General features: G+C 39.3%; 1 protein-coding gene across 5 annotated transcripts in view; it reads left to right on the forward strand.

Annotated features, from left to right (window-relative positions):
* LOC149300344 (voltage-gated potassium channel subunit beta-1-like) overlaps positions 1 to 15319 on the forward strand; it is a 142591-nt gene that overhangs the window by 104842 nt on the left and 22430 nt on the right. For all 5 annotated transcript variants that reach the window (XM_089485244.1, XM_089485247.1, XM_089485245.1 and 2 more), the window contains exons 2-3: positions 7681 to 7724; positions 14524 to 14561. In XM_089485244.1, the coding sequence (XP_089341370.1) occupies positions 7681 to 7724; positions 14524 to 14561 (82 nt within the window). The remainder of the gene's footprint in view (positions 1 to 7680; positions 7725 to 14523; positions 14562 to 15319) is intronic.

Consider the following 15319-nt stretch of genomic DNA (forward strand, 5'->3'; position numbering starts at 1 on the left):
CCTGCCGATGTCGGATCGCGGCGGAGGCGGAGCCGCGACACTGACGTGTCCGCACTGCGTCGGTAGCAGTGACGGGCGAGCTGCCGCGAGCCCCCAAGATACGTGCTGCGGCGGCGCGCGTGACAATAACTTAAACATCCATGATACACACAAAAACTTATATTCTCCCTTTCTCACTACCCCCCTCACCCCCCTTCTCACTGTGTACCCCATCTCCCTCTTTTCACAAATCTACCCCTTCGCCCCCCCATTTGTAGTACACTTACCCTTGCTGAAGTCCTGTGGTGGGAGCACAAGGCCTTTGTCTTTCTGCTCTGCCGTGGCTTCACTGCTGAGCGCCAGGATTTAACATCATATTCCGGGGCACGGCATGAAGCGCTGGCACCAAGACAGAGGCCTCGGGCTCCCACCACTGCAGTCAGGGCAGCGCTTAGGCGGTTGGTGGCAGGGAGCGGAGGAGACAGAGGGGCGCTGAGCGGTAGCTGAAAACTTTTTCATTAGTGACCGCTCGGTGTCCCTCTCACCTCCGCTCCCTGCTGCCTGTGTGCTGTGCACACTGTGCATCCACCGCCTTACCCCCCTGCTGCCATGGTGCCCTGTGCGACTGCACAGCTCGCACACCCCAAAGACCCCCTCGAGTCTCACTGATTCAGCTCCTTGGGTTACTTTGATGTAGTGGTGGGCTCAGCAATTTATGATTGTATATTGTGATGAGACCCAATATTTATGCCTTAGATTTCTTCTAATCAGATTTGTTCTTATATTTTAAGCATATGAACTTTAGTACCAGTATTAATGTTGTTAACGATTGTGTCGTCATACCATTTCTTTTAGACCCTAGTCACATGTTGTGGAGTGTGTTTGTTGCAGATTAGGATTCACTCTTAACATCTATAAAGTCATAAACCGTGTGACAAATAAATTTCAAGTAGTAAAAAGATTAATTAGCTCCCAAAGGTCTTCTGTGTGTTTTTATTGTCGGTAGATTCTCCATTGGGAAGTAACTATCACAAGAGTTTACATATACTTGGGTTATGAGATCTGCAGATCACTGATTTTGTTTAAGTACAACTCCCATATTCCTCAGCTTATGTGCTTTGGAAAAAGCGTGAAAGTTGTGGACATAATGTAATGAATATAGTAACAGACTCTATACTGGTACTGTTATGGACCAGTAAGTCTGTACTTATTGGAGTTCTATGTGTCAAAAAAACATATGAGCCCTTAATTTGTTATCCTGCCTTGGCCCCTGTGGAACCTGGTTATAGTCCATGCAGGGAAGGAGAGACACCGCTTTGCAGGCATGAAAAAAAGGTATGTTTCTGGTTTTAAAAGCTGCCTATTAAATTATTCAGTGGAACGGAAAGTATTCCAGATAGGGGTGGTAAAAGTAGACTGAATGGACAAGGTTTGGAGTACTCCAAGTAATCTATGCTTATAGTTCTCTTTTGCTTATACAGGTAGGAACCTAATGGCGGTGGTGCTCCTTACTAGCCCAATAATCTAGGCAACCACCTTGTTTGCCAATATGGTGGAGCTGGTCCACATGGCAGGCACAAGTGATTGGTCTTTTGTCACTTGTGATACACCTAAAAAACCTCTAGACACTTGCTAAGCCTGTTTTATGGAAATCAACCCTGCTTGTTACATTTTTAAGGTGTATTTTAGAGTAACAGAGATGAGTTTATTAAGGGGACAATCTTTCTATGTTCTCCTACGAGTACCTCATGGAACCAGTCACTTAAAATTCTTGTGTGTTTTATAGTTTATGCACATTTTCTTGCTGCAAAATGTTCCATTCTCATAAAAAATTAAAATGTTACTTTAAGATGCCAAATGCCTTGGCGACTGCTTTGGAACCCTACCATTCCTTATATCACTTTCCACCCACATGTTTTACACTAAGAGGTCCTAAGCCTGTTTAGTCCAAGAGTATATTTCATTTTTATGCGTCACATGGGTTTTTGAAAATGTGTTTTCTTCTCCTTTAAAAATCAATGAATTATTGCATGTTAAACTTCTAAAAAGCGACTAGTCAGCTGCAAGGGTTGTTCTTTAAAAATGCAAAGGAAAAAAATATGCAGGTTCTGGTGTCAATCAAAAAGCTAAGAATCAGCAGCTTTTATGCGCAGTGCACATCTTGGCATGTTTTATTATCAAGTCATACAAATGTACACATATACTACTGGCAATGCAAGCGTTAAAGCATATTTAAGCATGGAGTTTTAATGCACCATAGATTGTCAATGAATATTACTGTTCTACAATACACATATACATTACCTCTGTATCTGCTTGACTATATTGCAACATCTGCTTAGTAGTGTAAGCCTCTTTATGTTCTTCTTCTGTTGCGATAAATTCTGTATTTTTATTAAAAGGCAACAATAGAAAATGTATATGCCTGTTCTATGTAAATTGGACCATCAAGCAAAAGACAACAAAGTCCTTCTATTTCTTCACTGAAAAATATTAAAATGAACAAGAGCTGTTTTTGTCAGGCTGGGAATAGTCATTCTCTTTATCATTGTACCAGTTGTGCATTGCGGTACCTCTTGGATCAGCAGTATTTTTCCATTGTTCACTTCCTCCCCAGGGAAATAACACACACATTTACAGTATATATATATATCTATATATATATATTGTGGTAAAGTGTATGGGAGAGTGGTTGATGGGATATATGTCTCACCTGGTTACCTCAGCCAGGCCTGGTAGCAAACCCAGGTGCTCTCAGGTGAGGCTTCCTAGGCTCGTTACTGGGGAGGAGGCCTTAAAAGAAAGGGCTGTTAGGTTTTCAGAGGGAGGGAGACACTGAATGAAGGAGCAGCTACAGCCAGCGCTGCAGCCCACCAGGTATGAAGCTTTACCCCATACAAAACTGGTTACTTTGCTTTGCGTCAGACCTTAGGCTGCTAGAGAGGTATCCTGCTGTTTAGTTAGAGCCGGACAGGCTTATAGTTTGTTTTGTTTACAAGGTGCTCTGTGATTACATCTAAATAAACACGCTTTTACGTTGGAAACCTGTGTGAAACTGTCATTGACGCCCCATGCGTGATATATATATATATACACACTGTGTGTGTGTGTGTGTGTATATATATACTGCCAGTCATCAGATACCCTGCCAGCATAGTGAGCTGGCCAATGAAAGACACGGAGGCTGCCAGAAGCTACTCACAATGTATGGAGGTTTGTACCCCAAGTCCTACGCCCAGAGACTGTACACCAGTGGGAAGGCAGATGGGGTCTGTTAAGTGTCAAAGCCACTGTCCTGGATGAAACCAAGAGCATCTGGGAGTAAATCAGTAAGGTGGCACTCAAAGATGAGCTGCTGAGAGAATGCCTGAGCCAGCACCAGATATGCAAGGAAGATCAAGTAGAGGAAGTACCATGGCAAGCCAAGACCCTGTATGGGATGCACCATGGACAAATAGCTGAGGTGTCCGACATTCGGAAATCCTACCAATGGCTGGACAGGGCTGTACTCAAAGACAGGCACTGATAATGACAGCACAAGAGCAGCCACTAAGCACCAGATCCATAAAGGCAGACATCTAAAGCACCAGGCAGGACCCAATGTGTAGACTACATATAGAGGCTTCTGAGACAGTCCAACACATAGTGGTGGGGTGTAAGATGCTCAGAGTACACTGAACGACACAACCAAGTAGCTGGCATTGTGTACAGGAACATCTGCACAGAGTATGGGCTAAACCCTCCCAAGTCTAAATGGGAGATTCCACAGAAGGTTGTGGAGAATAGCAGGGCTAAACTGCTGTGGGACTTCCAGATCCCGATGGACGAGCAGGCACTGGCCAATCAACTTGACATCGCAATGGTAGACAAGGACCAGAAGACGGCGGTGGTGATAGATGTAGCAGTGTCAAGTGACAGCAACGTTAGGAAGAAGGAGTATGAGAAGCTAGAGAAGTACCAGGGTCTGAAAGAACTAGAGAAGATGTGGAGAGTGGCCCCAGTGGTCATAGGAGCACTCATGGCTGTGACTCCTAGGCTGGGAGAGTGGCTCCAACAGATTCCAGGAACAACATCAGAACACTTTGCCCAGAAGAGTGCAGCGCTAGGATAGCTAAGATACTGCGCAGAACCCTCCAACTCCCAGGCCTCTGGTAGAGGGCACAAGGTTTAGGAAGACACATACCACCTATAAGGTTAAGAAGGAGATTATACTATATGGACAAAAGTATTGGGACACCTGACCATTACACAAACAGTTACTTTTATGACATTGCATTACATTAACCCAGGGGTTTTTCAATCCCAGGGGTTTTTGGTACCTCAAAGCCCGGAGCAATTTTGCCATTTTTGGGGTATGTCGGTTTAGCGATTATTCTCCTTTCCTGTGAATAGTGTACCCATGTAAACTATATTTTTTTTTTCAAGGAGAGATTGAGCTTTCGTTTGATACCATAGTTGGATGATTAGCTAAAAATTTAGAATGAGAAATTTAGTAAAAACTAGCGAAGATTAGAAAAAAAAACTAATTTTTTTTTTACATTTTCCCTCTGAATCCTCACAAAATTAGGTAAAGTGATGGAAAATCCCCTCCAAGTTTATCAATTCAGGTGTCCTGATTTCAGAAATACCTAATTTATATAGATTTTCCAGACTTTCCCAGCACCAGGGAGCATACTATAAGGTGTACAATTTTGTATACTTTTTATGCCTATGGCTTAACGGGTTTGGGGGTTGTGAACGGGGGCAGGAGGGTTATACTGGCTAGATGTTATGCTAGGGCAATGGTAAGTAAGGTTTTTGAATATTTTTTTTTATTATCTTTTTTTTATATATTTTTTTTTACTTTTTTTTTATTTTAATTTTTTTACATTTTTTTTGTACTTTTTATATATTTTTTTAACACAGAAATGGTTAGAGGTCCTCTTAGGGACCTCCTGAACATGCCAGTGATGTCACAATGACATCACAGCTCACATTATAATTTTTTTTATAAATTAGTTTTTGCCCATTCATCCAGAGGAGCATTTTTGAGGTCAGGCACTGATATTGGACGAGAAGGCCAGGCTCACAATCTCCATTCCAGTTAATCCCAAAGACATCCAACCATGTCTTTATGGATCTTGCTTTATGGACTGGGGGACAGTCAGGCTGGAATAGAAAGGGGCCCTTCCCAAACTGTTCCCACAAAGTTGGAAGCATAGCATTGTTCAAAATGTGTTGCTATGTCCCTTTCAGCATTCCAAGAATTTATGGACAGTACCATGTTTCCAACATTGTGGGAACAATTTGGGGAAGGCCCTTCATGCAGATTCTACATAGCAAATCATCAGTTGCGTTAACCAAACAACTCTAATATCGGCACTCATGGAACCCATGACTTGAAGTATGATTATGATTTAAAGATACAGTTAATTGAGTCAACAATGACATGCTGGTTGCCAAAGCACTAATCGGGAGGCTCAGGAATCAGATTTTCATAGAATATAAACGAGTCTGCCCCAGACTGTGTGACTTGGAACAAAATCCTGGAGACTTGGGGACAAACCTGAGATTTGCGAAGTAGGCTAAAAATGCATCCAAACGTCAAGAATAGCAATAAAACGGTGCACACTTGCTCACTGAGAAAAAGTTTTCTGCAAACATGTGGCCTAGGGGCGATGACCTAACCGAATAAAGGCGATCACTTTGCTTTGTGCTTCATAATTTGTGATCTGTAAAGATAAAAGACTTCCAAAGCCCATAGGGCATAGTCTAGTTAATCTAAATTCCACATTCTGCCATCTATACAAGTCTGGATGCCATCCCAAGCGATTGCCTCTGGATTTTTTTTTAATATGTCATTGCCTTGCAACTTTTCTGTAATCCTGTCAGGGATAGCACACATATAAAAAAGAGATTCATTTAAGGGGAAGAATGATTGGATCTTTCAAACTCCACATCTTTAATATCATTCTATCAATGTCCTTTTTATTACTCCTTTACCTCAAGGAAAAAACAAGCTTCATCTGATATCATTCAGGTTCAGTGACTTACGAGATGACCTTTTTTCCTAGATTTATTGGGTTAGTCTAATAATGTTCAGAACTTGGAACTCTGGCAGTATTTGTACTACAGCTATTTTGTGCTTGTATAGAGTGATGGGGATTATAGTACTGTACATATATTACTTTTTTGATAACATGCTCCTACCGAAGTAAAAATCATTGATTACCCCTCACTCAATTTCTATTCTTTAAAGGGACACATACATTAATTCAGAACATTATTAGTTAACCATCACTGAACCTTGTTTTGTTTAATTTATTTTCAGTATTTATTTTGTAATAGATGCCTACTAACTGTCACGTGTTTAAATTTAAATAGCCTAATTACCGTATTTGCTCGATTATAAGACAAGGTTTTTTTCAGAGCAAATGTTCTGAAAAATATCCCTCGTCTTATAATCGGGGTCGTCTTATAATCAGACCTCAAACAGGTCTGACTATGAGACGACTAAGATCCAGATCCCCCGCAGCTGCAGGGGGCCTGGATCCTCCTGTCCCCCCCGCCCCACTTACCGGTGCTTCTGACTGGTGCGGGGAACTCTGATCTCTGACAGTCGGGGAAGGTCTGCGCGATGGACGCAGACAACCCCCGCTGCTAGCCACACCTCCTTCCGGCTGCAGCGTAAGTTGTCTACGCGAATCGCGTAGACATCTACACTCTGCCCTGGCCGGCTGCATGACAGGGGAGTTAGAAGCACCGGTAAGTTTGGGGGGGGGGCAGGGGAGTGTTAAATGGGGGGCATAAGGCATTTCTGGAGGCAGAGTGTTCTATGAAATGCCTTTTAACCCCCTTAATGCCACTCTGCCTCCAGAAATGCCTTTTTAACTCTCTATATGCAACTCTGCCCCATAATATGCCTTTTAACCTCCTTAATGCCAGAGTAACATATAGGGGTATAAGGCATTTCTGGAGGCAGAGTGGCACATAGGGGGTCAAAAGGCATATCATGGGGCACAGTGACATATAGAGGGTTAAAAGGCATATCATGGGGCACAGTGGCATATATAGAGGGTTAAAAGGCATATCATGAGGCACAGTGGAATATAGGGTTAAAAGGCACATCATGGGGCACAGTGGCATATGGGGGTATAAGGCATTTCTGGGGCAGATGTGCATAACTGGGGGGGCAGGTTGGAAAATAGAAGGAAATAAAACCAAAATATTTTTTTCAATCATAGCTTTTAGTAAAAAAAATAGTTTACATGAATTAATATTTACTGGTAAAACTTTTTTCCTATAGGGTCTTCTTATATTCAGGCTTTTTCTTTTTTTCCTAAATTAATATTCAGATTTGGGGGGTCGTCTTATAATCAGGGTCGTCTTATAATCAAGCAAATACGGTAATAACAACTGATATTTTTGACAATAAAAGTCTACTATTTTAGTAATACGGTGTGCTCTTTACAATGTGTAGAAACAAATAATTGTACTTAAATTAAAGAGCATGTACATACATGTGTGTGATTTATGAATTATACCATCAGTTCCAATAATAAAATTTTCCGCTCATCCTTCTCTAGCCACAGATCTAGTATATATATTATTATTATTATTATTATTATCCTTTATTTATATATATATATATATATATATATATATATATATATATATATAATATGGAAAGATCAAAATCTCTTCTTTTTTTTTATTTTTCAGGAATCTTGGAAAATCAGGACTTCGAGTATCATGTATGGGGCTTGGTAAGTATAGAAATCATATGTTTGGAAGCAGGTTGTGCAGTTTAAATAGTTGATAGAAAAATGAAGTTTCAGTGGTGAGCATCAGGAGTACAGTTAAATTATAATTGATTTTTAACAAATTAGCCCTTCTTTCCACATTTCGTTTTCTGTACTTACTTCAGTATCAATGTATCAATTAACTTTACTCAGCAAGGCTTCGCTCAAATGATGTGTTCAATAGATTAATTATCATTGATTTTTCTTTTTTTTTTATCACCAGCTAACATGTATAATATATACAAACTATTTATTTTTTGCAGTCTCAGTAATGTTGATTCTAAATGCAAGATTTGTTTCTATATTAATATATTTAGCTAATTAATTATTTCAGACGGAGAATGTGGTTACTTAAGGGTAAATACTGTGGAACCTGTTTAGTTTAAATGCAACCTTTTAAACTATGTTAAATTGAATACCTCAATCAGACACATTTCTGGCTGATTTCAGCTGACATAACTAATTAAGCAAATAAATTGTCTTGTTCTATCGGCTTAACTCTTCTGTTTCATGTATATTCGTTTTTATTCAATGTAGTTCAATAATGTTAGCAACATTGATTGCCTCCATTGACACGTGGAATTCAGTATGAACATTAGAGCTTTTAATGAATTAGTACACACAAACTGAAAATGCTGATTACTAATGTGTACGCATACAAATATATTTACTATTAATTTCAATTTAATCTGATAACTCTAGCAATTGTAGAGCATAATTATTGTCCATTTAGTATAGGATGTTTAATCATTTGTGTGTTCACCACAAAGCTTACGAAGTTCAGCGTGTGAGAATACTAATTCATCTTTTGAAGAAAGCACAGTATTCAGTCACAGATCATCAAGAGAGATACATATTCTTGTCTGTAGATCAATGAGACAAGACAAATGTGCACAGGGGGGTGTTAGGAGCTAAGACTTTAGCTGTTGGATATTTCTTTATATCCCATGAGTATACATCAGTCACACATCTAAAATTAAACATGTACAGTATGTATACAAGTAAAAGCTAATAGGAAATTTGATTAATGAGACAAAAAAAAACAGGTAAACTTAATGTGTGAAATAAAAGGCATACATTAGAACAGAAGTAAGATATGAATGACATATTATTCGAAAATATAGATGCCAAGTCAACGTCAATTGATTCCAAAGTAAAGGTGTTTGCTTATAGTGGTATATTGTAAAAGGCCATCTTCTTGTGTTTAGTATTGTGTAACGTTTGGCTTTTCAAACATGGGAGACAGGTAGCTCAAACAATATACAAATATTTTGCTGCTAGAATAAAGTAAACAAAAAAACAAGAATTTAGAGCATACCCAGTGCATACACTTGCAAAAAAAGCCTATCTAAGGCAATGATATTGGGGATTTTGTCACACTATATGGCCATATATTGCTCAGCCAGTCAGTACGTCAAAGTACTCCAAGTTTGGGGAGTCCTATCTAATTTCTCATGGCTATATTGCTGACCATGGTTATATTGCTTGTCCAGAGAATGCTTGAGACTCCCGTTTTAGAATGCAGTGCAGTCCCACTGATTCAGCTCTTTTGTGGTGGGCTAACCAATATATGACCATATAGTGTGATGGAATGGCCACCATGTATCCCTTAGGTGTTTAATGATATTCACTGGGCATGTGCTGAATTCTTGCTTTGTTTTGAGTCATGTAGCTGCCTGGGATTCCTGGACCAGAGGGTCACCAACAACAATCAAAGAAAATGTCCTCAATGTGCCTGACAGGGATGCAATGCATGCCTCTACAATGCATGAGGGATCTACACAAGAGAACTATGCCTACATTGGCATTCAAAATGTATAAAAGGGACATAGTATGTGCATGTGGGAGTCGACAAAAGGGACTCCTTGTCTGTTGAGCTGTGTGGTCAAGGTTGGTCCTCAAAGTTAACGTGGTTATTGGGCATAAAACCCTGCTTAGTATTTCATTATTTGAACTATATAATTCTGTATGAAAAACAGTTCACTTATAAACACAAGTAACAGACACAAGGTGCGAGTACCTAGTTAGTTTGCTTGGGGTGCAAAAACTCAAATAGAAACGTGCCAGACACATTGGTATAATGATAAAGAAACATCATATGTTTTACTTGCTTTTGAAAGAGGTCAAACTGTAGGTTCCTATATTATTATTGTTATTAATGGATCTCCTGAATCCATCACTGTCCGAAAAGAGACAGGGTATTTTCAGTCCACAATCAATACAAGAAAGGTATTATTCACTAAATTGCAAGTTGAGGATTTGTCATAGTGGTTCCTGCCTTGAGTACTCAGTGAATACTATTAACTAATATTTACAATTCAACCATAAACCTGGTTGTATATAATATAAAGTTGTATAAAAACAATCAATAATGCAGTCTAGGTATTAAAAACGGGAATTATTGTCTATTGATTCAAATAATCCTACTATATTCCACAATACGGAATAAACCGTTTGTGGATATTAAACAACTGCATTGAAATATGCATAGGAACAAGAAAATATTGTTAAAGTATGGATCTCAAATAATTGAATGTATTTTTCTTCACAAACCACAGGGATGTTAACCATTGTTTCTTCAGTATATTTTTAGCAGGATGTGGGAGTAGGATATGAATTATCTTCTCAACACATTATTCAGCATATTAATAGTGCATGGGTGACAGGCTGACTCTGTAACACTGTAATTTATCATTGCATCACTTAAATCACAAGGTTTTGTGCCTTCTGTGCTGCGCCATAAAATTGGTTGGTTGAGAAAATCATGGAGGGCGCTAAAAGCTTACTGTATATCAAAGAGAACTTATTCAGAGGTAGTTTATTCACCAAACTCTGAGTTTCCAGGTGAGTTTCCACTCACTGGAGTTATTATGCATTATGACATGCTCTTTCTCTCATATTTCTTCTGCATTAAGGACTGTATAAATTCATGACTTTTTAAATATCTCATTGATTGAACAATACATTATACAGGGCCAGCTCAAATATTCTGACATTCCCTTGGGTCAGAACTTCATAATGAATAGTAAAGTTGTTGAGTAATGAAGAAGCTACTGGCGAGTGTCTACGGGCGAAACTTGGAAAGTTCGCAAGTATGGCTATGATGTTATAGCCTGGTGCTCAGCATGGTAGATGGCGGCCACAAAGGTAGGAGCAGCTGGGGTGCTGACCGGGTCAGACCTTGAACAGTGCCCAGTCAGGATACGTCTCTCTGACCAGGACACAACTTAAAGTAACACTGACAATCTAAATCCAAATACCGCACATCAGCTAGGATAAAATATATCGCTTCCTTTTAATAGAAATAGTGTGGTAACCACGGGTGCTTGATATGGGGGTGTTTAACAGTGTGCTTAATAAAGTAGTAAGACACACAGATATTTTCCTCAGATGATTAGACATACAAATTTAGCAACCTACTATGTGAGAATCCCTAATGCTTAGTGGTAGTGTTTGTCCAGATGTGTATTCATCTGATTGTTGGTGTTCTTGTGTTCCACATGGTAACTTTCCGAAGTTGACTGCGTTGAGCTCCTCTGCCCTTTTTCTTGTAAGAGTTTGTGATAAGAAGGCAGGGTTAGCCACACATACTAACTCCTGGCATCACAAATTTTAACAAAGCTAAATTCATTTATTAAATGTACCTCCAGCTTAGGCATTTGTATTTATCAATTTAATTATTTTAGAAATATAGAGTTTTTTTCTGCTGAAGCCAACAGCTAAAGAGACACTTTACAGCCCCGTGTAGCCTCACCCACAAATAATGCATTTTAAAGTTATTTGTAAGTGCTATATTATATATACTTGAGTGATAAAAAATAACAATAAAAACACACTTAAAACACCTTTACAGGAGCTGCAGTACACTGCTCCCTGCATTATCGGATTTTCACACCACTTTTGGCTGATTAACTCATCTGTAAGCACGTAATTCAAAATCAGTATAATCAAATATTGTATCCAATCAAACAGTTTTTCCTCATTTTTTATCATAACATGCTATAAAATTTTATTGCTATCCAGGTCTGTTTGAGTTTTTGTTAAAATATACTTCATACAATATAACACACCTTAACTGGGCATAAACTAAGGCTGCCAGTTTGAGTATTATTCCATATGAAGTGTTAAGCAAATATGTCCATTTTCATTTGCTGCCATTTATTGAAATTGATGGGAATCATCAGAACACAGTGAATTTTTGACTTTTTTTATGATTGATACGCACTGTGGGCATTGTGCTCACAAACTATTTAAGCATAGATCTGTATTCCAAAATCCATTTATTTTACAGTTTAGTGTATTTACTTAAATATGTGTCACTGTGTTTCCAGATATTTCTGGCTATGCAAATAACAATTGGAACTATAGGATTTGCATGCAGGGGAGAGCTGACGATATTCAGTGTATTCAAGTATAGCCAATTGGCCAAGATAAAACTAGCTCAAAACCCACACATATATATCTTAACCAAACACAACTGCATGAAAGCCCATACAAAATAGCACAGAAAGGATCCACTTATAATTTAAATTATCTCTGAAGTTACCTTGGTCCGGATTTTATATACAAATAAATATACATTAGGCAGTGGCCAAAAATCATTGAAGCCAAGATGCCAATTGTACCCCACCCCTGTTGCCAGCCTTACCCTCATAGCATAACATAGAATGATAGAACTTGAAGGAAGATGAGAACGACTCATCCCCATTTCTACTGAAAAAAAACAGTCCTTGGTCTTGTCTTAGATTAATATTCCTCTCTACCAGCATTGTATATGAGTGACCAAGACCAAAATCTAAGCCTGTTAGGGAGAACCCTAAAGTGTTGCAGAAGAGCAACATGAGAAAAAGGGTAAAGGTATAGAGCGAGTTATGTAAATGCAAAACAATTTGTGTTTGCATGCGGGCAACGGCATATAACGTGGAAAGAAAGGGGTGAGATAATGAGAATTAGAGATGGGGAAGAGTTAATGGGTGTCTGAATGTGTATGTTATGGGAGAGCCCCTCCCAAGGTGAGGCTCTGGATCTGCCACTGGCTCAGCAGTACCACGACGGAGCAGTGAGTCAGAACCTTTTCACTCCCACCACAGGACCTCAGCAATGGAAAATGGAAGGAGATATTAAGAGAAATGGGAAAAATGAGATAAAGAAAAAAGTGAGAGAGCAAAAAAGAAATAGGGGATCAAAGACAAGGGAGGGAGAGAGAGAGTGAGGAAAAAAAGAGAAATGGAGCAGGGAGAAAAGAGACAGAAAGAGGAGAAGTAAAGAGAACGAGCAGGAGAGATTGACAGAAGAGAGATAGGGAAGAGTGGGTGAGGTAAAGAGAAAGGATAGTGAGATAAACTGAACAAAGAAAGATACAAAGAAAAGGGATAGATGAAGAGATAATGAGAATGGGGAGAAATAACTAGCAAGAGGTGAGAGATAGTAAAGAGAGAGATAAAAATAGACAGGAAGGGAACTGGGTACTAGGGCAAGTCCTATATGTGCAATCTGGGTGCTGGGATGCAATCTGGGTGCTGAGTAGTTCTGTGGATGCAATCTTGGTGCTGGGGCAGGTTTTATGTGTGCAATATGGGTTCCAGAGCTGGACTTTGAGGTGTGTGACTTGTGATGTAGGTCCCGTCAAAGCAGGGGGGAGTGTCATGTGTATGATGCACTTACATGACTCCACACCCAAAATGAGGTTTTGCCTAGGGCAACAAAAATCCTTGCACCAGCCCTGTTTCTTAGGCTCTTCTCCTAATTTTGTTGTCATTTGTATACATGAATCTGAAACTTTTTTTCAACCTACGTGTCACAGATATACCTTGTCTTAATCCATCCATGCAACAAGGGGGAAGTAGCCTTACCCTGTAGCGTCTTATTGCCCCCCTCTTTCATACCTATTCATAAAAACAGCCGCTCACTAAGAAATTAGTATGTGAGAGATACAATCCATCTTTTTTACACAGTTCCTTAATAACACAAAAAGATGAAACCCTGTTCTTGCCACCATTTCCCTAGTTAAAATATCTAAGTTGCTGCATCTTTCCATTCTGTCTCCCAAACCTCCTAAACAGATGGTTGCAACCTACTGCAGATCCTTACCTAGGTTACTGAAAACATCTCTTACCACACTGACCTCCTTACTCATCAAATATTTTGTCCCTGAATGCATCATTACATCCAACTCTCCATCCCATCTTACTTCCTTAATTTTTTAAATGTGTCTTTTACTTCTTTGAGCCGTTGCTCCAGAAGACACCCGACGTTGAGGGTGGTGGGTAATTGAGGGCGGACGGTAGTGATTGGCCAACAACTTGTAGGATATTTCCCATACCTTGTTACTAATGGGGCACTGGTGGGTGAGAGGGAATTTTCTCCCATTATCCTGGAGCAAAAGGGACCTGCAGAGCATCCTCACGTTTTCCCATCAAGTCAGGGGAGCAGGATTTATGGTCGCTATGAGGAGCCCATAAAGGATCGATATGCCATGTGCTGGCAGAAAGGGAGTAAGAGCCCAAATGAGGTAATGCCTTTGCAGAATAGAGCGGAGAAAGTTGTTCAGCTGGAAATTATAGCATTCCAAAAGCGCAGTTCTTTTCCCTAGGACAAAGTGCTCCAGAGGCTTCAGACTGGTGTTGGACAGAATACATGCTATAATTTAAACACAGAAAACATGTGAGAAGAAATATCTTAAACATGAGTGAATATTCAAACACTTCTTTATTTCAAACATGCACTACCTAAAAAAATAAATGTAAAACATTTGTTTTCTCAGGAACCTGGGTGACGTTTGGAGGTCAGGTTTCCGATGAGGTAAGACATTATTTTATTTATGTTTTTATTGTGTTATTATTACACTGAATAATGCAGTACTTACAATAAACCCATGTGTACAAATGGAATTCATTAAAAAATATTGAAATATTAGTCAGTTTTGTTCTTAAATGTTTTAAAAATGGAATATACTGTATGAACATTGGTGCATGCTATATTTTAATATTAATATTTTTAGTTATTTATGGAAGTCCAAGGTAGTATGCTTCACTTTTATCAATGAAGAAATTGGAGAAGATTGGGTGCCTTTTTATTGCCAGAGTGGACTAGTGGGTCCCCGATCTTCCTCTTTTGGGGCCATACCCCCCTATAATATATATAGTCCTGAAATTAAGTTACACCAGACATGATACAGAATCCCCAATTCCAGGACCTGTGGTTTTTCTCCTACTTCTCCAGACTCCCAAAGTTGTATCAGTAGTATCCTGGCCAAAAAAATATGCCCAACGTTCCCAGAATGATCAAAAGTTGTCAATGCAGGTTATCTACTTTTGAAGTAAGCATATATTAAAGCGACACAAAATCGAGTCTCCAAGGAGCTCCACCAACAATGAATGCATATGAAGGTACTTTGTAAGTACTTTAATGGCATTCTTCAGCTGAAAGGAAAAACCACTTTTAAGGGAAGCTACAGCTATGTAGTACAATTTTCAAACCAGAAGAATCCCTCTGTGCATTTGCAAGGGGGTAATGTTAATGTATTAAAGTACTGTCATCAGAAATCTTGGGAACCAGAT

Source organism: Sceloporus occidentalis, unplaced genomic scaffold (genome assembly GCF_023333645.1).
Source record: "Sceloporus occidentalis isolate IW3139 unplaced genomic scaffold, rSceOcc1.0.p SCAF_25, whole genome shotgun sequence".
Lineage (NCBI taxonomy): Eukaryota > Metazoa > Chordata > Lepidosauria > Squamata > Phrynosomatidae > Sceloporus > Sceloporus occidentalis.